The following is a 24,269-nucleotide window of genomic DNA, read 5'->3' as shown; positions in this document are numbered from 1 at the left end:
GATTGCTTTTGTTACGTTAATGGCCAAGAGATCCATTCTATTCAAATGGAAGGATCCTATATCCCCTGCCACATTTCAGTGGTTTTCTCAAATTATAACATGTTTAAACTTAGAAAAAATTAGGAGTGGTACTGTTGATCCTTCGCTTAAATTTGAGGAAGTTTGGAGTCCATTTATTCAATATTTCCATATGATATAAGCAGATAAACCTAATAATGGCACCAGTGTCACTTCTAATCTGATGTTTCTGGGGGTGATCTAATCAACTGACCTCTTGAAGTATTAGTAATCTAATTGTGATCATGTCTACAGTACCCAGACTGACATGTATGTCTCCTTCAACTGCCTGCAGGCTCTTGACTATCTGGCGATCGGTGTTCACGAGCTTGCTTCCATCAGTGAGAGGAGAATTGAAAGGCTCTGTAATCCGTCCCTGAGTGAACTGCCTGCCTTCCTGGTAAAAGAGGGTGGACTTAACTGTGGCTTCATGATTGCACATTGTACAGCAGCTGCATTAGGTACAGACTCTGCTTTAGTGCAGAATTTTTACGACACAAACTTAGATACATCCAATTAATCACTTAAATAAAACCATTACAGGCGATCCCTGCATTACAGGGGGTTACGCTCCTAAAAAGGACCCATAGCCCAATTTTCCATAACACAAACCCATGTCATCTGTACGTGTGTCAAGGAATGCGAGTTGAAAAAAAACTTGTTTATTTATTGACTTTTTTTCACAAAATTTCACAAGAGCGAATCTTATTCTGTATCTCAATTTTTTGGGTAGTGATCTGTGAATTCTGTAAGGGCAAATTTCTGTGACATGAACGGCCATGATGCGGGGGTTAGATTGTTAGTGTGGGGAATTATTTAATTTGTTCACTTTAACTGCGGACTGGAGTGAGTTGAACACTTTGGTACTGGTATCGGTATTGGTTTATTATTGTCACTTGTACTGAGGTACAGTGAAAATCTTGTCTTGCATACCATTCATACAGGTCAATTCATTGCACAGTGCATTGAGGTAGTACACGGTGCATGAGGTAGTACAAGGTGAAAACAATAACAGTACAGAGTAAAGTGTCACAGCTACAGGGAAATGCCGTGCAGGTAGACAATAAGGTGCAAGGTCATAAGGTAGATTGTGAGGTCAAGTGTCCATCTCATCGTATAAGGGAACCGTTCAATAGTCTTATCACCGTGGGGTAGAAGCTGTCCTTGAGCCTGGTGGTACGTGCCCTCAGTCTCCTGTATCTTTTGCCCGATGGGAGAGGAGAGAAGAGAGAATCACCCGGGTGGGTGGGGTCTTTGATTATGCCGGCTGCTTCACCGAGTCAGCAAGACGTAAAGACAGTCCAGGTAGGGGAGGCTGGTTTCCGTGATGTGCTGGGCTGTGTCCACAACTCTCTGCAGTTTCTTGCAGTCCTGGGCAGAGCAGTTGCCGTACCAAGCCGTGATACATCCAGATAGGATGCTTTCTATGGTGCATTGATAAAAGTTGGTGAGTGTCAAAGGGGACAAACCAAATTTCTTTAGCCTCCTGAGGAAGTAGAGGCGCTGGTGAGCTTTCTTGGCTGTGGTGTCTACATGGTTGGACCAGCATACTTAGTGTCAGGAAGGGACTGGGCATACTAAGAAAAGAGGCAAGCTCCTGATTAGAAAAAATGATAATAAGACAAATGCTGCCATAGCACTAAGAGGTGCTGAGATGTCTAAAAATGTTAAAAAGACTGGTTAAATAAGGGTATAATGGTCAAACCTGTTAAATAAGGGTGCTGTATCTGAATGCGTGAAGCGTTTGTAATAAGGTAGATGAATTAACTGCACAAATGGATGTAAACATACAATACGAATCGCCGTCGTGGAGACATGGTTGCAGAGTGACCAAAGCTGGGAGCTGAACATCCAAGGAGATTCAATATTAAGGAAGGACAGGCAGAGAAGGATAAAGACGTGGGGTGGCTTTGTTAGTGAACCAGAGCAATGGTGAGGAAGGATATTGGCTCAGAAAGACAAGTTGTAGAACCAGTCCAGGTGAAGAGGTAGAAAATAATGGTGGGAGTTGTCTATAGGCCTCCAAGCAGTCGGGGTGTTGTCGGGGACAACTACAAACAAGAAATTAGAGATTCATGCAAGCATGGTACTGCATGGGTGTTTTACGTAAAGACTGGTCAAAACAAGTTAGTAATATCACTGTGGAGCATGAATCCGTGGAGTATGTGAGGGTTGTTTTTTAGACCTGTATATTGAGGGAGCCAGCTGGGGAACAGGCTATCCCAGACCGCGTCCTCTGCAATGGGAAGTGGTGTTTCTGGGAAGTGTGAACATAACATGATAGAATTCTTCGCTAACGTGGAAGGTGAAGCAGTTCAACCTGAAGCTAGTGTTCTGAGTTGACATGAAGGAGACCATAAAGTGAGCCGGTTAAGATAAATTGGGGAGCTTCAATAGCAGATGATGGTAGACAGGCGGTAGCTGACATTTCAGGAATCAGCACAGGAACTGCAGCAGTGACGCGTTCTGTTCCGGTGCAAAAACTTAAGAAGGAAAAGCAACTCTGCTGTGGCTAACAAGTGAAGTTAAAGGAAGTGTCCCATCGAAAGAGGAAGTAGCAAGCCTGAAGGTTGGGAGCAGCAAATAATTCCAAATTCAGCAAACAAGGGAGCAAGAGATTGATTAATGGAGCAAAAATAGAGTGTGAGAGTAACCTTGCAAGTAATAGAACATAGAACAGTTCAGCCTGCAATATCTGTGCCGAAAACAGTGGCAAATTAAACTACTTCTCTTCTGCCTGTACATGATCCATGCGCTCCATTCTATGTTTATTCATGTGTCTGTCTAACAGCCTCTTAAACACCTCTATTGTATCTGCCTCCACCCCCACCCCTGGCAGCACATTCCAGGCACCCACCGCTCTCTGTGTAAGAAAACTTGTCCCGCACATCTCCTTTGAACTTTCTCCCTCTCACCCTAAATGCATGTCCTCTAGTATTTGACATTTCTACCCTGGAAAAAAGATTCTGATTGTCTACCCTACCTATGTCTCTTATAATCGAAGAAACGTCTATCAGGTCTCCCCTCAACCTCTGCCTCTCCAGAGAAAACAACCTAGATTTGTCCAACTCTATTTATAGCTTGGAAAATACCAATGGGATTTGACAAAGTCCACATGGATATAGGTTTGACAAAATTACTAGAGTTTTTGAGAATGTAACTGGTAGTGAAAGTAGTGTATCTGAATTTTCAGAAGTTCTTTGATTAAGTCCCACATCAGAGATTAAATTGCAAAATGAAAGCACATTAGACTGCAGACAATGTACAGGCATGGACTGAAAATTGGTTGATACTCGGGGAAAAGAGGGTAGAAATAACTGGGGTGATAGGTGCTGACTACTCGAATGCCGTAAGGTTTGGTGCTTGGGCCCCAGCTAGTCACATTATATATCAATGACTTGGATGAGAGAACTGGATGTAATATTTCTAAATCTGCTGTCAACGTGAAACTGGGTAGGGTTGTGAAGAGGATGTAAAAGAGGCTTGAAGACCATGTGGACCAGTTGGGTGAGTTGGCAAATACACGGCAGATGCAGTATAAATGGATGAATGTAAAGTCATCCACTTCAGTGAGACAAACACAAAGGCATTATCTAAAGTGTGATAGAATGGGGAATGTTGATGTACAAAGGCATCTGGGCGTCCTTGTACATCAGCCACTGAGAGGAAACATACAGATGCAGCAAGTAGTTAAGAAGGCAGATAGTATGTGGGCCTTCATTGTAAGAGGTCTTGAGTTACAGGAGCAAGGATGCCTGACAGCAAATACACAGAGCCTTGGTTGACAACATCTTACCCAAAAAAGGTGTATCTGTCGTAGAGAGGTGCAATAAAGGTCCACTAGATGGATTCCTCAGGTGCCGAGACGTTGGGTCATCTCGGCCTGTATTCACAGGAGTTTTGAAGAATGAGAGGAGATCTATTTGAAACAAACAGAATTTTTACTAAGCTCATTAGGCTGGATGCAGTGAGAACGTTTCCCTGGACTGCAGCATCTAGAACCAAGGCTCACAGTCTCCGTATGTGGGTGAAGGCATCAAGGACCGGGATGGTGATCGTACGGATACAGTGGGCCGAAGGGCCTGGTTCTGTGCTGTCTGACTCTGTGACTCTATGAGGAGAAATGCTTCCACTCAGAGGGTAGTGAACCTGTGGAATTCTCTGCCACAGGGCCATGAAGGCTATGTTGTTGACTGTGTATTAAGAAGGAGATCATAGAATGGTCTCCTTCTAAATAGTGTGGTCTGACCAGAGTTTTGTAGAGCTGCATCATAGATAGATAGATGTTCAAGAAACAAAAGGCCTCTGCGGAGAGAGCGGAAAGGCGGTCTTGAGATAGGGGATCAGCCATGCGATGTTATTGATTGGCAGAGCAAGCTGAAGGTCCAAGTGGCTCTGTCCTGCTCTGATTTTTTTCTATATTTTCTACTAATAGATACACATAAAACACAATAAAATAAAGCAACAAGAATTCCAGTAACCCAGTGACAACCTGATGTTTAATCTCCAGTCTCTGAGAACAAGGTCCTGTGCCACCCGTCGTCTGTTGACTCGCTGTCCACCAGCGCTGCCACCGAGGACCACGTCTCCATGGGCGGATGGGCTGCCAGGAAGGCACTGAGAGTCATAGAGCACGTCGAACAAGGTAAGACAAGCTCCCAGTGACTGGGGTACTCTGATAGCCATTGGGCACAACTTGGAACCTGGTTGTAACAGAGGTAATTAATGGTGCTTACTTGTTTCCTTGTGTTGTGTTAGTTCTTTAATTTCTCAAATAAGGTTTAGCACGGAGGGAGAACAAGGCATCCCATGATTTGTAGCCAATCCACTGGTACTAGGTAACAGGAGTAACTTTACGCTGTTTGGTCTCAGCTTGTGTCACCAATGAGTAAGGATGTGGCAGGACTAAGGAATCGATCCCACTCTCCTGCTCTGCCCTCGACGCTGCAAAATCCTTCAGTCTCTGGTCTTGGGTGCACTTGCTGGTTCAGTATCTTGAATAGAGAGTCCCTTCGAGCAAAGAAATTCTCCTCATTCCTGTTGAGAAGCCCTGGTACAAGGTACGCAGAGACAGCACGGTGCAGGAAAAGAGGATCCCATTGATCCGTCCTATATACCACTTCTGGTAACTATTTTTCTGTTGTAATTCTAACAGGATCCAAATGCTCAAATTAACCTTAACCCATCCTATTTATCTGATTCTTCTGGTAACTAATCTAAATCTGTGCTCTCGAGATCCTGGTCTTCTATTAATGGAAACTGTCCTTTTGTATTTATTCTTTCAAATTGTCTCATTTTGAACAGCTGTCTTAAATCTCTCTATTAAATCTTCTCTACTCGTGGAGAACCACACCAGCTTCTCTAGTCCCTGCAGATGCTGTCTGGTTTAGAGAGGATGCATTATGAGGAGAGACTAAGGGAGCGAGGGCTTTACTCTTTGGAGAGAAGGAGGATGAGAGGAGACATGATAGAGGTGTACAAAGTATTAAGAGGAATAGCTAGAGTGGACAGACAGCGCCTCTTTCCCAGGGCACCAATGTTCAATACAAGAGGGCATGGATTTAAAGTAATGGGTGGGAAGTTCAAGGGAGATATCAGAAGAAGGTTTTTTACCCAGAGAGTGGTTGGTGTGTGGAATGCACTGCCTGGGGTGGTGGTGGAGGCTGATACGTTGGTCATATTCAAGAGATTGCTAGATAAGCATATGGAGGAATTTAAAATAGAGGGATATGTGGGAGGAAGGGGTTAGATAGTCTTAGGCGAGGTTTAAAGGTCGGCACAACATTGTGGGCCGAAGGGCCTGTATTGTGCTGTACTGTTCTATGTTCATAACTGCCCCTTGTTGGGCACAGAGGGGTTATGTTATTGGACCAGCAGTTCAGAAGAGGGACCTAGGAGTACAAGTACATGGTTCCCTGAAAGTGGCTTCGCAGGTAGACAGGGTGGTGAAGAAGGCATTTGGCATGACAAACTTCAGTCAGGGCATTGTGTCCAGAAGTCGGGATATTATGTTGCAGTTGTACAACACGTTGGTGAGGTCACACTTGGACTATTGTGTTCAGTTCTGGTCACCCTGTTAGAGGAGAGATGCCATTGACCTGGAAAGAGTGCAGAGGAGATTTACGAGGATGTTGCCAAGGAGAGGGTTGGGAAGTCTTTCATTGGAGCGGGGGAGAATAAGGGGTCTCTTATAGAGGTGTATAAAACCATGAGGGGCATAGATAGGGTCGGTGCGCATGGTCTTTTTCCCAGGGTTGGGGAATCGAGAACTAGAGGGCACAGGTTTAAGGTGAGAGGGGAGAGATTTAACAGGAACCTGAGGAGCAACTTTTTCATCCAGAGGGTGGTCAGTATATAGAACGAGCTGCCAGAGGAAGTGGTTGAGGCAGGTACATTAACAACCTTTAACAGGTACCTGGACGGGTACAGGGACGGGAAAGGTTGAGGAGAATATGGGCCAAACATGGGCAAATGGGACTCGCTTAGACGGGAATCTTGCTCGGCATGGACCGGTTACGCCGAAGGGCCTGTTTCCGTGCTGTATCGCTTTATAAGTCTGGGTTAATATTCCACAGAAATGTTTCTATCATGGCAGAAACAGCTTTGAGAAAGTTCAATGGAAATTCAAAAAAGTCGGTATCAAAAACAAAAAAGTAGCCATAGAGCTATTGGATTGGAACAACTGAATTGGCTCAGCAATGGTCTCTGTTGAATGAAACCCCATCTGGTGCATATACGGTCCCAGGACAAGCCATCGTGGTTTAATTGTCACAGCTCCTGAGGTGCCTTGGCAAGACTCTCAGCGTTGTCATCCTCTCAGGGAAACCATGGGAACAATATCCACGTCTTGGTCTACAACAGCTCACCTGTACCTCAGATCTTTCTGTGACATTACCTACCCGTGCCTCATTAGCCCTGTCCAGCCCTACAACCCTCTGATATTTCTCTGCTCTCCAACTGTGCTCCCCTACAGTGTCTGCCCTCGACTTTAACCTCACTATAGGGCCAAAGCCTTGAGGATCTAAAGTCTGCAAGTTTGTTCTTCGAGCTATCTGCCTCTCTCCCCTTACCACAATCCTTGAAACTTTTGTTGAAGCTTTTGGTCACTTGTCCTCTTGCTTCCTTCTTTGGATGATGTCAGTTTGTGTCTACCAACTCTTCTGTAAAGTCCCTTGGAATGCTTTACCAACTTATGTACAATAAGGTAGAGAAATGGGGGGCTATGTGGGAGGGAAGGGTTAGATAGATATTAGGGCAGCATAAAATGTCGGCACAACATTGTGGGCCGAAGGGCTTATGCTGTGGTGTAGTGTTCTGTGTTCTAAGATGGACTCTTGACCTCACAATCTACCTCGTTATGACCTTGCACCTTATTGTCCACCTGCACTGCACTTTCTTTGTAACTGTGACACTTTAGTCTGCATCCTGTATTGTTTTAGATTGTACTACCTCAAAGCACTGTGTAACGAATTGATCTGTACGATTGGTATGCAAGACAAGTTTTTCACTGTACCTCGGTACAAGTGACAATAATAAACCAATACCAAATTAAAGTCACTGTATAAATGCCAGAAATAGAAACAACATACGCTGGAGCAACTCAGCAGGTCAGACAGCATCTGTGGAAAGAGAAGCAGTCTCAGATCTTGAAGCATTAACTGTTTCTCTTTCCACTGATACTGCCTGTCCTGCTGAGTTTTTCCAACATTTCTGTTTTTATTTCAAATTTCCAGCATATGATTTTTTTTATTTTCAGATAAACTTCAGGTTTTTGTTAATGAGCTTAGTCAAAGTCGAGTTTGTTGTCAAGTGTACAAGTATACATATGTACAGGTGCAATGAAAAACTTGCAGCAGCATCGCAGGCACATAGCGTCAGAGAAGCAGCATTCACAAGAAAGTCACTTGTCATTAGATCACACTAGTTAGACTGATGGTTAAATGGTTCACTACTGTGTGGGAAATCTTTTTTCCAGTGCTCGCTATTGAACTCCTCGCAGCCTGTCAGGGTCTTGAGTTTGTGCGCCCCCTGCACACAACAGAACCTTTGGAAAGAGTCTACCAGCTCGTTCGTTCGGTGGTGAAGTAAGTTAATCATTCTGCTCAAGTTAAAATGCCTCAGGTAATAAAATACTAGTGACAGCGCAGAATCAGAGTTAACATCTCAGGTAAATGATCTTTTACGCAGAACTTTGAACAGAAGCATCATAGGCCGGAGAAGTTATCTTTGTTTCTCTCTCCACAGATGCTGCCTGACTGGCTAAGTATTTCCAACATGTTCTGTTTTTAGCTCAGATTTCCATGATCTGCAGTTATTTGCTGTTTGATTAAGGTATCACGGCACTGGTGATGTTAGAACATAGAACAGTACAGCACAGGAACAGGCCCTTTGGCCCACAATGTTGTGCGAAGCTAATTAAACGAGTAATTAAAACCATAACTAAACTAATCCCTTCTGCCTACACAATATCCATATCCCTCCATTCTCTGCACATTGATGTGCCGATCTTAGAGCCTCTTAAACCCCTCTATCGTATCTGCCTCCACCCCCACCCCTGGCAGCACATTCCAGGCACCCACCGCTCTCTATGTAAAAAAAAACTTGCCCCGCACATCTCCTTTGAACTTAATGTTCATGTGCCAAATGTAAGTTGGTAAATTGGTTTATTACTGTCACATGTACCGAGGTATAGTGAAAAACTTTGTTTTTACATGCCATCCATACGGATCATTTCATCACATCAGTGCATCGAGGTAGTACAAGGGAAAACAATAACAGAATGCAGAATAAAGTGTTACAGTTACAGAGAAAGCGCAGTGCAGGCAGAAAATAAGGTGCAAGGCCAAGACCAGGTAGAGTGTGAGGTCAAGGATCCATCTTATCGTACAAGAAATCTGTTCCACAGTCTTACAACAGTGGGATAGAAGCTGTCCTTGAGCCTGGTGGTACGTGCTTTCAGGCTTTTGTATCTTCTGCCCGATGGGAGGGGGGAGAAGAGAGAATGTCTGGGGTGGGTGTGGTCTTTGATTATGTCACTGTCATTGCCTTGTTGCCGGCTTTTGCTCGGGGGGGGGGTGGGGGGGGGGGGTGGCGAGGGGGAGAGAAAAGGATTTATTTTTGCTATAATCACCCTCATGTTAAGAAAGGGAGTGACTGCTCATCCCTGCGCCCAGCCTGGTGAGCAGGGTTGTGTGGATCAGATTGGCAACCGCATTTGTGTGCACATTTCGAATTTAGCAAATCCTTGTCCACAAATGAAGAAAACAGCAGTTTTATATTCTTTGGAAATATCTTTGAGGGGTTTTGAACAGAGACCTAAAGCTGACATTCTTCTAATCATCAACCTGACTAAAGCCATCAGTGACGAGAGCCAAAGTCTGCTGTGTGACTGCAGCCAGCGATTGTGGTTTGAGGTTCAGTTTTGCTTTGAGTGTTGATGCAGGAAAAGTGTTACAGATAGCTCCAACTGGCTGAGGGGAACTGACATCTAACAGTTGTATTTCATGGTTGGGATATTGTTTTATAAATCGGCCCATTAGTTTTTGGCCCAAGGCACAGATCAGTAAGTTCTGGACAGCTGGCAGCTAAAACAAGAAGTAATCCTCATCTTCAGACACATTATACTAGTTTTATTCCCCTGAAATTGCCAGTCCTCCTCTCTTCACCTGTTACAGACAGTCTAATCTTTGATTAAAAGTTCCTCGCTGGTGCCTTTGGGGTGATCAGGCTGATACCACCCCCCCCCCCCCCCCCGTTTACATTCTGGAACAGCGAGGCTTTAGTCGCATCTTTTGTCATCAAGGCGTGCAGCTCCCATTCTTAATCCCACCTCCCAAACCTTCGCTCTCCTGGAAAATGGTCCTCCGTTCTCCTCCATCTGCGTGAGATGCACCTGCCCTGTTCCCAGTTCTGTTCCATCTGAGGTGCAGTCCGGATGAAGGGCATAGATGTTGCCCGACCCGCTGAGTTCCTCCAGCGTTTTGTGCGGTGTTCCAGATTCCAGCATCTGCCGTCTCCTGTGTCTCTGTTCCATCTGACCCCGTCGTCTCAAACAGTGACTGTTGCTGATGAATCTGATCCCCTTTATAATTCTGTTCCCTCAAGGAAACCAACGGGCAGGCACGGTAGTGTTGCGGTTAGTGTAACGATATTACAGCGCCAGCGACCCGGGTTCAATTCCGGCCGCTGTCTGTAACGAGTTTGTACTTTCTCCCTGTATCTGTGTGGGTTTCCTCCGGGTGCTCCGGATTCCTCCCACATTCCAAAGACGTACGGGTTAGGAAGTTGTGGGCGTGCTACGTTGGCGCCAGAAGCGTGGCGACACTTGCGGGCTGCCCCCAGAACACTCTACGCAAAAAGATGCATTTCACTGTGTGTTTCGATGTACATGTGACTAATAAAGAGATCTTATCTTAATATGGAACGTCTGCATTTCCACTGGTGTGTTGCTCCTCCCCGCTTTTGATCTTTCCCTTTTGCAGGCCCTTGGTTAAAGATCGATTTATGGCTCCAGACATTGAGATTGTTCAGAAGCTGCTGACTGAAGAACAGGCAAGTTATCACAGCTCCAGGCACTCAGAGCTTTGCAGATACCATAAGATATAGAAGCAGAATTAGGACGTTTGGCCCATTGAGTCTGCTCTGCCATTCAATCGTGGCTGATTATTTTTCTAAACCCCATTCTCCTGCCTTCTCTGCGCAACACTTAACCCCCTTACCAATCAAGAACCTATCAATTTCTGCCTTAAATGCACAATGACTTGTCCTGCACAGCCCTCTGTGGCAACGAATTCCACAGATTCATCACCCTCTGGCTAAAGAAATTCCTCCTCATCTCAGTTTTAAAGGGACGTCCCTTTATTCTGAGGCTTTGCCCTCGGATCCTAGACTTTCCTACTAATAGAAACATCCTCTCCGTGTCCACTCTATCCAGGCCTTTCAGTATCCGATAGGTTTCAGTGAGATCCCCCCTCATTGTTCTGAACTCCATCGAGTACAGGACCAGAGCCATCAAACGCTCCTCATAGGTTAAGCCTTTCATTCCTGAGACTATTCTTGTGAACCTCCTCTGGACCCTCTCCAGATCTGTCAGTTGCTCTGTTTAAATGCAGAGGCATATATTTCCAACTTGCTGTCCAGATCTAAAATTAACCAAGTAGCAGAAGGGGGATGAGTTTTGTCTCTAACTCTGTGATTGGAACATTATCCTTGTATCTGAGTGCCAACTTGAAAACGTGTGACGGAAGATGGTATCAGAGCTACTGCTGTGCAGTTGATTGGTCAGTGTGGTGTCCCACTGGCCGTGTGTGTGTGTGTGTGTGTGTGTGTGTGTGTGTGTGTGTGTGTGTGTGTGTGTGTGAGTGTGTGTGTGTGCACCAAGTGTAGTCAAGGCCCCGGAGATCCACTTTAGCTTCTGAGACAGAAGGTTGTGGGTCACGATCCCCTGTCACCCTCCATTTGACCTTTAGCCTTGACCTCCACAATCCAGGCTGACCCCCCTCCCCCATGTGGTACTGAGGGAATGCCGCTTTGTTGGAAAAAGTGCCTTTGGATAAGTTGTTAAGTAGCGACTCTACCTGATGTAATGCTGACATAAATGATCCTATTGCCCTTCCTAAAGGTGAACAGTGGCTCCTCCCAAAGGCGATGACCAATGATTGTCCATCAGTCAATGTCAGCAAAACAGATTATCTGATCATCAAATAATCAAAGCAGAAAATGCTGAAAATGTTCTAATGAAGGTCTGTTGACCTGGGATGTTAATTCTGTTCCCTTCTTTATGGATGCTGCCTGATCTGTTGAGTATTTCCAGCCTTCTCTGGTTTTATTTCAGATTTTCAACATTTGGATGTTTATTTAATTTCCAGCTGCTCATTTCCTCAGCATCGTTTGTGTGCCCTTGTGGTGTGCAAGGAATGATTACTCCGTTTCCCAGATACAGCTGTAAGATACTTTGTGTTCTGTTGAGCTTTCCTCCTTTCCTTTCTGATTGGAATGAGGTCAAAGTCAAGTTTATTGCCATCTGTGTAAGTCCATGTGCGCACAGGTACAATGAAAAACTTACTTGCAGCAGCATCACAGGCACATAGCATCAGATAAGCAGCAGTCACAAGAAAAACAGAAATGACACACAATTTCTTCAAGAAAGAACACAATTAGAACCAAAAGAAACCATTGTAGTGCAAAGTGGTCATAGTGTTGCTATACTGAGGTAGTGATTAGGCAGTAAAGTCCCCTCAACCATTGCAAGAGTATGTGGCTCTGTGTGTGAGTGAGAGTGTGTGCGTCTATGAGCATCCATGTCTGTTACAGCCTGCAAGTGCCTTTTTTATCTCCTATTTCTAATTTCTCAGCCCACTTTTCAGCAGTTTATGCTGTTACTGGGAGTTAATTTTCCATCCTTTCATTGCAAAGGCAAAGCTTCCCCAGAATCCACAGTGCTGATGTAAATCCCCTATAAAATACATTCCGCTACTGCTATAGATTGTGAAGCTGGGACAATACCCTACAGTGACAATATAGGTAAACCATTGACACTGGTAACATCCTGCAGGAAGTTCCTTTAGGTCCCCATAATGGCTCTCATTGCATAACCTTGGGCCGGATAGTTAGGTGACGGTCTACGCCATGTTATGTATGCAGCGAGGTGGGTCAGACGTGGCAGGTCATTAGTGTGAAATGTACCAACGCATTGCTCCATCAGCTTCGACCCAGAGTCCGATGCTGACCTAAGTGATTCTCAGCTGGCTCTCAATGTTGGTTGAACTGAGATCCGTTGTGATTTCTCTTCACAGGTTTGGAGAGCTGTACAACCATATGTGGAACGCTACAAGCTAGCACACACGTCAGAGTAGTCATCGGTTGTGTGACTGCAGTCCGACAGTAAATGGGTGTGTGTTAGATCAGTGTGATCAGAAATATATAAAAAGTTGAAGGTGAAGTCTAAACCTTCCAACCCAACACTGGGGAAGAAAAGAAGAAAAAAAAACAAAGGCTATTCACCTGTTTATTACTTCTACACTTAGCAACACATGGAATGATTCCTGAATTCCAAACCTGGATTCAGCTTTTTAAATGCTTAATCTTGGAATATAGGCATTACTAACCCCCAGCTGCCCATGATTTAACACTGAAGAAGCCACTTCTCTTTATAGCTAAATGCCATTCATTGAGTGTCATGGGGTCATAGAGCATGGAAACAGGCCCTTCGGACCAACCGGTCCGTACTGACCAAGATGCCCACCTAAGCTACTCCCATTTGCTCATGTTTGGCCCATACCCCTCTAAACCTTTCCTATCCATGTACCTATCCAAGTACCTATTAAATGTTGTTAATGTACCTGCCTCAACCACTTCCTCTGGCAGCTCTTTCCATATACGGACCACCCTCTGGGTGAAAAAGTTCCTATTAAATCTCTCCTCTCTCACCTTAAACCTATGCCCTCTAGTTCTCGATTCCCCAACCCTGGGGAAAAAAGCTGTACGAATTCACCCTGTCTATGCCCCCTCATAATTTTATACACGCCTATAAGATCACCCCTTATTCTCCTACGCTTCAAGGAATAAAGTCCCAGCCTGCTCAACCTCTCTCCATAACTCAGTCCCTCGAGTCCTGGCTACATCCTTGTAAATCTCCTCTGCGCCCTTTTCCAGCTTAATGACATCTTTTCTATAACAAGGTGGCCAGAACTGAACACAATATTCCAAATGCAGCCTCACCAACGTGTTGTACAACTGCAACATTACATCCCAATTTCTATACTCAGTGCCCTGACTGATGAAGGCCAGTGTGCCAAACGCCTTCTTCACCACCTTGTCTACCTGTGAAACCACTTCCAGGAAACTATGTAGTTGTATTCCGAGGACCCTATCGTTCACTGTGAAAGTCCTACCCTGATTTATCTTCTCAAGATGCGATACCTCGCACTTATCCGAATAAAACTCCATTTGCCATTCTTCAGCCCTCTTACCCAGCTGGTCAAGGTCCCACTGTAATTCTTGATAACCGTCTACAACACCACCTATTTTAGTGTCGTCTGCAAACTTGTACATTCTCATCCAAATCGTTGACATAGATGACAGACAACAATGGGCCCAGCACCGGGCCCCGGGGAACACCACTAGTCACGGGCCTCCAGACTGAGAAACAACCTTCCACCATCGCCCTCTGCCTCCTGCCATCAAGCCAACTGTGTATCCAATTAGCCAGCTCTCCCTGGATCCAATGGGATCCAAATTTCCGGAGTAGCCTTCCATGTGGAACCTTATCAAAGGCCTTACCGAAGTCCGTATAGACTACATCCACCACCCTGCCCCTATCAACCTTCTTGGTTACTTTTTCAAAACACTCATATCAGATTCATGAGACATGATCTCCCATGTACAAAGCCAATTTGATTATCCCTAATCAACCCCTGTCTTTCCAAGTGCATGTATATCTGATCCCTCAGAATCCCCTCTAGTAACTTACTTACCACAGATGTTAGGCTTACTGGTCTATAGTTCCCAGGTTTTGCTTTGTAGCCCTTCTTAAAGACATAACATTAGCCAACCTCCAGTCTACCGGCACCTAACCCGTGGCTAACAATGATGCAAATATCTCAGTCAAGGCTCCCGCAATTCCTTCTCTAGCCTCCCTCAGTGTTCTTGGATAAGCCTGATTAGGCTCAGGAGATTTGTCTACCTTCGTACCTTTTAAGACATCCAGCACCTCCTCTACTGTAATGCGGTCTATCCCCAAGACATCTCCATCGGCTATCTCAAGTTCCAAAGTCTTCATCTCGTTCCCCACAGTAAAAACAGAGCAGAAATATACATTAAGGACCTTGCCCATCTCCTGTGGCCCTATTCTCTCTCTAGTTACTCTTCTTCCCTTAATATACTTATAAAATCTTTTTGGATTCTCATTAATCTTCCCTGCCAGAGCTATCTCATGCCCCCCTTTTGCCCTCCTGATTTCCTTCTTTGGTATACTCCTATATTCACGATACTCCTCCAGGGATTCACTTGATCCCAGCTGCCTTCACCTGACCCATGCCTTTTTTTCCCCTGGTCAGGGCCTCAATATCCCTCGTCATCCAGGGTTCCCTACCCCTGCCAGCCTTGCCCTTCACTCTAACAGGAACAGGCAGACCTTGAACTCTCGGTATCTCACTTTTAAAAGCCTCCCACTTGCCAGGTATCCCTTTGCCTGCAAACAACCTGCTCCGATCAACTTTTGCAACTTTAACTTGTGGCCCAGATCTGTCCCTTTCCATAACTAATTTAAAACTAATAGAACTATGGTGACTGGTCCCAAAGTGCTCCCCCACTGACAATTGTCCTGCCCTATTTCCCAAGAGTAGGTCGAGCTTTGCTCTCTCCCTGGTAGATCCTTCAATATGTTGCCTGAGGAAACTTTCCTGAACACACTTAACAAATGCCACCCCTTCTAACCCCTTAGCACTATGGCAATCCCAGTCTACATGAGGAAAGTTAAAATCCCCTACTGTGACAACCCTATTATTCTTGCAACTTTCTGCAATCTCCCTGCATATTTGTTCCTCTAATTCCCGTTGACTATTAGGGGGCCTGCAGTACAATCCCAACAAGGTGATCATCCCCTTCTTATTTCTCGGCTCCACCCATAAAGCATCACTGGATGATCCCTCGGTAACTTCATCTCAGACTACTGCCGTGACGTTCTCCTTAATCAGAAGCGCAGCTCCCCCTCCTCTCTCTCCTCAACCTCCACCTGAGACAGTGTGCATTCACCCTATGTATGCCCCTCACACCTCTGTAAGGTCACCCCTCAGTCTCCTATGCGCCAGGGAAAAAGCTCCTAACCTGCCCAAGCTCTCCCTATAACTCAGTGAGTGCCTCCCGATGCTTTCACCTTGCACTGTATTAAATGTCATGTACTTCTGTTCTCCTTGTGTTTTACCTAGCCCTTCATCAGACCCAGTGGGCTACTCACTTCTCCACCAGGTTAGGCATTGTTTTTGATTTTGAACAACATTTATCTCATTTTTCAATCCAGGTGATTTGTACAGAGGGAGTTGTGGGACACAGGTGTCTGTTCCTGGACTGGTTTCTCTAACTGGTCCCAGTCCAACAGTACTCCCTGCTGCTCTCTCCCTTTCACCCAATTCCTTCTGCAATATCCAATTGAATTGGTATCCTGACAACTCTGTACTTTCATGTGGAACTTTCTCCAAGGCCTTCTGGAAGTCCAGGTACAACAACATTGGTGCTCCCAGCACTTCCTTGCATTCTGGCTTCCTTGGAATGCCTGCGTTGTCTGGATGAACCAGTGAAGATGCTTGTTCTCAGAAGCTGCTCTTATGGAGTCATAGAGCATGGAAACAGGCCCTTCGGCCCAACTCATCCATGCTGTCCAAGACACACATTTAAGCCAGTCCCATTGGCCCGCATTTGACCCATGTCCCTCTAAACCTTTCTTTTCCGTGTACCTGTCCAAATGTCTTCTAAATGTCGTACCTGCCTCAACCACTACCTCATCCACAGCTCATTCCATATATGTACCACCCTCTGTATGAAGAAGTTGCCCTTCAGGTTCCTATTAAATCTTTCCTCTTTCACCTTAAACCTATGCCCTCTAGTTTTTGACTCCCCACCCCTGGGAAAAGACTGTGTGTATTCACCCTATCTATGTCCCTCGTGATTTTATACACCTCTATAAGGCCACCCCTCACTCTCCTGTGCTCCCAGGAAATGAAGTCCAAGCCTGCCCAACCTCTCCCTTGAATCTGCTGTTGTTATTTGATTTTGGATTCACAAGATTTTGACACTTTTATTCCCTAAGAGATGATAAGAGCACCGGTCTGTTTACTTGTGTAAAGATGTGAGTGTATGAGCTAATCATGAATAAAAGACAAACCTATGTACACTTCAGTCCGTGTTATAGGAGGAAAAGTACTATGCAATCATCATGGCAAAACAAATGGACCAGTTTTAATGTGATTGGAATATATTGAATCATGAATTCTATAAATTGATTGATTTGAATCACTGAGAGAGCGGTAATGCTGATTTGAGGAACAATCATGATCAGACACTCAGGATCCAAGGGCTGGGCTTTGGCTCCTGTGAGCAAAGGGAGACGTTGGACGACAGGAGGCGTGACCCTGTGGAGAACGCCACTGCTGCGCGTTGGTAGTAACACATCGCAGTCCTCGTTTAGTGGCCGAGTACAAGGACGTCCCGAGGATGTCTCTGGAGTGGTGCGGGGGCAGAAGGGGAGAGATATTGGGGTGTGCAAGGTGTGAGAAGAGGAGGGGTGTGGAGGGGGAGAGTTTCTGGGCTGGGTTACGGGTGAGGGATGGGGGACCTGAGAGCGGGGTGGGGGGTAAATCGTACAATCGGATTCTTCCTTTTTTATCCCTTCTTAAAATCTGGCATGGCTGCTGTGTGGGGGGAGGGTCCGTGTGGGGGAGGTCGGCGTAGGGGAGGGTCCGTGTCGGGGGAGGTCTGTGTTGGGGGGGGGAGGGAGGGTTGGTATGGGGGAGGTCAGTGTAGGGGAGGGTCCTTGTGGGGGAGGGTCGTGTGGAGGATGTTCCATGTGGGAGAGGTCCATGTAGGGAATGGTCTGTGTGGAGATTCCACCATTGCATTCTCTCCAAATCTTGTCTCCAGACTTTTGTCATTTCCAGATTTATCTTAAAACAGACAGAGACCAGAAGATCATCTTTGGCAACTCAGTCCTCTCCTGGTTAAGTGATGCTCCTGCAGCATCTTAAACCTATGCCCTCCAGTTCTTTATTCCTCAGCCCTGGGAAAAAGACTGAGTGCATTCACCCTATCTCTGCCCCTCATGATTTTATACACCTCTATAATGTCAGCTCCAATGCCATTTGTCAAATAAGGGAACACAAAAAGTTAGCAAGAAGGTCCAACAAGTAGTCAATGAAGCAAACGGCATATCTGACGATCCAGCCTGCACCACATTCGGAGCCAGAGAATTCCAGAGATCCACCAGCTTCTAAAAGAAGACATTTCTATACACTCAGTTTGAAATGATGTTATTTTGTAGCCCCCGTCCCCTTGTTCATGAAAACATCTCAACATCTACCCTGTCAAGCCCCCTTAGGACCTTATATGTTTGAATGAGGTCACCCTTCATTCTTCTGAACATTCAAGGAACACGGACACAAACTCTCCAGCCTCTTTTGGTAGGACAACCCTCTCATCCCAGGAATTAGCCTGGTCACTCTCCTTTGGACTGCCCCAGAGCTACTACATCCTTTTTTCAGGCAAAGGGATCAAAACTGTGCGCAGTATTTGAGGTATGGCCTCACCGACGCCCTGTACAACTGGAAAAAAGCCTCCCTGTTCTTAAACTCCATCCCCTCTGCAATAAAGGTCAATGTGCTGTTTGTTTTCTTAACAACTTGTTGGACCTGCTTGCTAATTTATTGTAATTCATGAACCAGATTATAATCTGCCTTTTAATACCTTTTACCAAAGTGCATGACCTCACACTTCCCATTGCAGAATCACAGTGTCCTCAGTGTGACATTTTGCAGGGTTTTGGTTGCTTTCTTTGATAACTGGCATTGGAGGCAGTCTAACGAGATTCACCAGGCTCGTTCCTGGGATGAGACGGTTGTCCTATCAAGAGCAGCGAAAGAAATTAGATCTATGAGATTTACCAGGATGCTGCCTGGATTGGAGAGCATGTCTTATGAGGATAGGTTGAGCGAGCTGGGGCTTTTCTCTTTGGAGAGGAGGAGGATGAGAGGTGACTTGACAGAGGTGTACAAGACGATAAGAGGCATAGATCGAGTGGACAGTCAGAGACTTTTTCCCTGGGCGACAATGGCTAACACAAGGGGACATAATTTTAAAGTGATTGGAGGAAGATATAAGGGGGATGTCAGGGGTATTTTTTTTAAACACAGAGAGTGGTGGGTGCGTGGAACACACTGCCGGCAGAGGTTGTGGGGGCAGATACATTGGGGACATTTAAGAGACTCTTAGATAGACACATGAATGATAGAGAAATGGAGGGCTATGTGGGAGGGAAGGGTCAGATAGATCTTAGAGCGGGATAAAATGTCGGCACAACTTTGTGGGCCGAAGGGCCTGTACTATTCTGTAGTGTTCTATGTTCTATGTCCTATATTCTTTAGAGTTTGGCAGAATGAGCAGGGTGGTTTTATTGATCCTGAGCGAGCGTGACGTGGGAGTGGTCAAGATGTTTCCACTAGTGGCAGAATCGTGAATGAGGGAAATATGGTTACGAGATTAGTGGGTGGTCGTTTGAAACTGAGGTGTGTAGGAACAACTTCTCACAGAGGGTGGTGAATCTCTGGGATTCTCTACCCTGGTGGGTTGTGGTGATCTGATCACTAGCGGGGGGATTTAAAGAAGAGCAGATAAAAATGTGGAAGGTTGGGGAATTCAGGGCCATGGGGAACTGACAAAGATCAGCAGTGGTCATATTGAATGGCAGGGCAGGGCGATGTTCTTGTGTACAAAGTCCCACATAAAAAGCTTAGTCAGCAGGATTGAGGCTGATGGAATGAAATCAGTGGTGGTGAAATACTTGGATGAAAGATGCAAAGGAGAAGGATCCTGGTCAGTGGCTGATGTTCATTCTTGGGGGAAGTTGGCAGGGTCAGCACTAGGACCACAGCGCCCTGTGACACGCAGCAATGACTCGGCTGTGGGTATGCAGAGCAGAACTACAAAGTTTGTGAACGTCGTCCAACTTGGTGGGTGGTGAACGACGGCAGGAGGGTAGACGCTGGTGGATGAGATGAGAGATCTCTTTATTAGTCACATATACATCGAAACACACAGTGAGATGCATCTTTTGCATAGAGTGCTCTGGGGGCAGCCCGCAAGTGTCGCCACGCTTCCGGCGCCAACACAGCACGCCCACAACTTCCTAACCCGTACGCCTTTGGAACGTGGGAGGAAACCGGAGCACCCAGAGGAAACCCACGCAGACACAGGGGGAGAACGTACAAACTCCTTACAGGCAGCGGCTGGAATTGAACCCGGGTCGCTGGCGCTGCAATAGCGTCACGCTAACCGCTACACTACCAGGCCTGCTGTGCCGCAGATGACAATAAATAAGCAATGCTTTAAAGGTATGCAGAGAAATGTATAAAAAGGTGCCTTATAGGATGGCCAGCAGCCAGGGACTCTGGAGACCAACCACTGAAGTCAGGGACTGAGAGAAGAACTCGCTGAGAGTGAACCCCAGCCAGGTTCATCAGGAGTGGGTCATACCTGAGTACAGGTCGTGGGTTTTGGAAGTTGTGAGAGTAAACTAAAGAGTTGTGTAACTAAAATCAAAGTCAAAGTGGAGTTTATTGTCATCTGCACAAGTCCATGTGTGCACAGGTGCAATGAAAAACTTGCTTGCAGCAGCATCACAGGTACATAGCATCAGATACACAATATTCACAAGAAAAACATAAATTATATATAAATTATATACAATTTGTACAGGAAAGAACAATGAAAGATCATTAGATCAAAAAAAAGTCCATTTTAGTGCAAAGTGATCACAGTGTTGCTAAACTGTAGTAACTAGGGTTGTGCAGGTTGGTTCAAGAACCGAATAGTTGAAGGGAAGTAGCTGTTTTTGAACCTGGTGGTGTGGGACTTCAGGCTTCTGTACCTCTTGCCTGAGAGTAGCTGCGAGAAGATGGCACGGCCCGGATGGTGGGCATCTTTGATGATGGATGTTCCCTTCTCGAGGCAGCACCTCCTGTAGATACTCCCGATGGTGGGGAGGGAGGTGCCCGTAATGTATTGGGCTGAGTCCACTACTCTCTGCAGCTTCTTACCTTCCTGCACATTTGAATTGCCGTACCAGACCATGATGCAACCAGTGAGGACACTTTCAACAGTACATCTGTAGAAGTTTGTTAGAGTGTTCAGTGACAAGCCGAACCTCCTTAACCTTGCACCTTATTGTCTGCCTGCACTGCGCTTTCTCTGTAACTGTAACACTATATTCTACATTCTGTTATTGCTTTTCCCTTGTACTACCTTGATGTACTGATGTGATGAAATGATCTGTATGGATGGCATGCAAAACAAAGATTTTCACTGTACCTCAATACATGAGACAATAGTAAACCAATTTACCAAAAAATGGGTTAATGAGTCTTGCTTGAAACAACCCAGTGAATCTTTGAGTTCTTTCAACTACATGTGATTAATAAAGCAGTATGGTTGTTAGGCAAAGCCATTGTCTCAGTGTGTTTTATTGTGTGTTGCATTTAATTGACAAGGGAGTTATGTTGAACGTATACAAAGCACAGGTTAGACCACAGCTGGGGAAATGAAGCCACCCAGCACCAGAATTTAAGAAGGATGTCTTGAGCCCTGGAGATGGTGCAGAGAAGTTTTACTGAAAAGATTCTGGGGGTGAGGGCCTTTAGCGCCAGGCTTTGACAGCAGAAGCTAGGGTTGGTCTTCTTAAGCAAACAAGGTTAAGAGATCTGGTAAAGGTGGACGAAATCATAACTGGTTTACGGGGCAAGTAGTGGGATGCTGTCCCTACTGGAAGAAGGTTCAAGGACTGGAGGGCAAGGATTAAAGGAGTTGGTTAAAGGGTGAGTGCCTAGAAATTCAACTATTTTCTGCTGTTTTCTTTGTTAAGAATTGGGCATTGATACATCTGTAAATGAAGCAAAGTAACATTTGGAAAGTTCAACCAGCACCTGCTGCTGTGAGTCCAACTTGCAGCCCAGATGCGGTTCCCATGTTAAGGTGCATGGAATGAAGACTTTCCCAGCGCAGCATTGCCTTGTGGAGCACTGGGGTGGTATTGTCCCCCTGCGGTGTTTCTTGTTCCCAGTGGAATGTGTCTGTGGAGCAATGTTGCTACTCCACAAAAGCCTGGCTTCAAACTTTCCCACTCCACATCCTGCAAACTGACCTTCTGCTCCACAACTCCCCCTACAACCCCCCCCCCCCCAAGTCTCCAACTTCCCCCTGCTCCAGACACCGTGACCAGTCCCTGCTACCCCCTCTGCACTCGGTTGCAGTCCCACCTCTGTGCGGTACAAGCACACAAGAGAGGGTCCCTGTGTGCCACTCCTGCCTGTTACAGTGAGGTTTGGGGTGGAGCAATGAGGACCTGACCTAGTGCCAGCCCTCTACTCCCTATACACTCATGACTGTGTGGCCAGATTCTACTCTAACTCCATCTACAAGTTTGCAGATGATACCACTGCCGTGGCCGTATCTCAAACAGCGATGAGTCGGAGTACGGAAAGGAGATAGAGAGCTTAGCGGAATGTTGTCATGACAACAACCTTTCCCTCAATGTCAACAAAAGAGCTGGTCATTGACTTCAGGAAAGGGGCGGTGTACATGCACCTGGCTACATCAACAGTGCTGAGGTTGAGAGGGTTGAGAGCTTCAAGTTCCTGGGAGTGAACATCACCAACAGCCTGTCCTGGTCAAATCACATAGATGCCATGGCCAAGAAAACTCACCAGCGCCTCTACTTCCTCAGGAGGCTAAAGAAATTTGGTTTGTCCCCTTTGACACTCACCCAACTTTTATCGATGCACCATAGAAAGTATCCTATCTGGATGCATCACGGCTTGGTACGGCAACTGCTCTGCCCAGGACCGCAAGAAACTGCAGAGAGTTGTGGACACAGCCCAGCACATCACGGGCACCAGCCTCCCCTCCTTGGACTCTGTCTTTACCTCTCGCTGTCTTGGTGAAGCAGCAGCATAATCAAAGACCCCACCCACCCAGGTCATTCTCTCTTCTCTCCTCTCCCATCAGGTAGAAGATACAGGAGCCTGAGGGCACGTACCACCAGACTTAAGGACAGCTTCTACCCCACTGTGGTAAGACTATTGAACAGTTCCCTTATATGATGAGATGGACTCTGACCTCACGATCTACCATGTTGTGACCTTGCACCTTTTTGCACTGCACTTTCTCTGTAGCTGTGACACTTTACTCTGTACTGTCATTGTTTTTACCTGTACTACATCAATGCACTCTGTACTAACTCAATGTAACTGCACTGTGTAATGAATTGACCTGTACGATCAGTATGCAAGACAAGTTTTTCACTGTACCTCGGTACAAGTGACAATAATAAACCAATCCCAATATCAATAGTCCGGGAGTGGTGATAAACTGAAACTCATTGCCTGCAGTTGACACATTATCAGTCAGAGCCTGCAGAAGGGAACAAGATCTTAGCAGACAGCGGGAGACTGGCCGGGTTGCTCCACAACGTGCTACCAATCGGCCTCGTCTTGCGCCCAAACCATTTTATTTTTCCAAAGTGCCCCTGCAAAGGCGGACACCCAGGGCGCGGGTTGCAGTGACTGGGAGCCTGCGCCCTGCAGACCCTGCAGCACCGAGACTCCGGGCAGCGTGGCCCAGGGCGCCTGCACCGCTCCAGCCGACCGCAGGGGGAGCCCGGGGCAGGGGCAGGGGCGGGGCGGGGCAGCCCGTGTGGGCGGGGCTCTGCCGGGGGGGCGTGGTTCCAGGCAGAGCCCCAGGCGATTGGTCGGAGCCCGCGCTTTTCCCGCGCTATTTCTGACATGAATGAAGGTGAAGCGGCGATCGGGTCGATGACGGTCGCCGTGGGCCGGGCCAGAGCGATGGGGGTCGGGGACTTCAGCCGTGGGGGAGGGACGGACCGGACCGGGAGGGGAGGGGAGGGGAGGAGGGGAGGGGAGGGGGGGGAGGGGAGGGGAGGGGGGGAGGGGGGGGGAGGGGAGGGGGGGGAGGGGAGGGGATGGGAGGGGGGGGAGGGGATGGGAGGGGGGGGAGGGGAGGGGGGGACAGGCGGTTGTGGGAGTGAGGGAGGGGAGTGAGGGAGGGAGGGGAGGGAGGGGAGGGGAGGGGAGGGGAGGGGAGGGAGGGGGGGACAGGCGGTTGTGGGAGTGAGGGAGGGAGGGGAGTGAGGGAGGGAGGGGAGTGAGGGGAGGGGAGTGAGGGGAGTGAGGGGAGGGGAGTGAGGGGAGGGGAGGGGAGTGAGGGGAGGGGAGGGGAGGAAGGGGGAGGGCTGGGTGGGGAGGGGAGGAAGGGGGAGGGAGGGAGGGGAGGGGAGGGGAGGGGAGGGAGGGAGGGGGAGGGGAGGGGAGGGGAGGGGAGGGGAGGGGAGGGGAGGGGGAGGGGGGGAGGGGAGGGAGGTGGGAGGGAGGGGAGGGGAGGGGAGGGGGGGAGGGAGGGAGGGGAGGGGAGGGAGGGAGGGGAGTGGGGGAGGGGAG

General features: G+C 47.0%; 1 protein-coding gene across 3 annotated transcripts in view; it reads left to right on the top strand.

Moving 5' to 3' along the window:
- The window catches only part of LOC127580257 (histidine ammonia-lyase-like), a 35,576-nt gene extending 18,563 nt beyond the window's left edge, over positions 1 to 17,013 (top strand). The window contains exons 16-20 of one of the 3 annotated variants that reach the window (XM_052033414.1): positions 353 to 518; positions 4,568 to 4,702; positions 8,033 to 8,141; positions 10,539 to 10,608; positions 12,852 to 17,013. In XM_052033414.1, coding sequence (XP_051889374.1) covers positions 353 to 518; positions 4,568 to 4,702; positions 8,033 to 8,141; positions 10,539 to 10,608; positions 12,852 to 12,911 — 540 coding nt within the window. In that variant the 3' untranslated portion in view covers positions 12,912 to 17,013. Of the gene's footprint in view, positions 1 to 352; positions 519 to 4,492; positions 4,703 to 8,032; positions 8,142 to 10,538; positions 10,609 to 12,851 lie in introns of those variants that run through there. The other 2 variants (XM_052033416.1, XM_052033415.1) reach the window with 2 other exon arrangements.
- The last annotated feature ends 7,256 nt before the right edge of the window (positions 17,014 to 24,269 follow it).

This window comes from Pristis pectinata, chromosome 19, assembly GCF_009764475.1.
Source record: "Pristis pectinata isolate sPriPec2 chromosome 19, sPriPec2.1.pri, whole genome shotgun sequence".
NCBI lineage: Eukaryota > Metazoa > Chordata > Chondrichthyes > Rhinopristiformes > Pristidae > Pristis > Pristis pectinata.
Note: the sequence above shows the minus strand (reverse complement) of the source record. Positions and strands in the feature narration are given on the sequence as shown.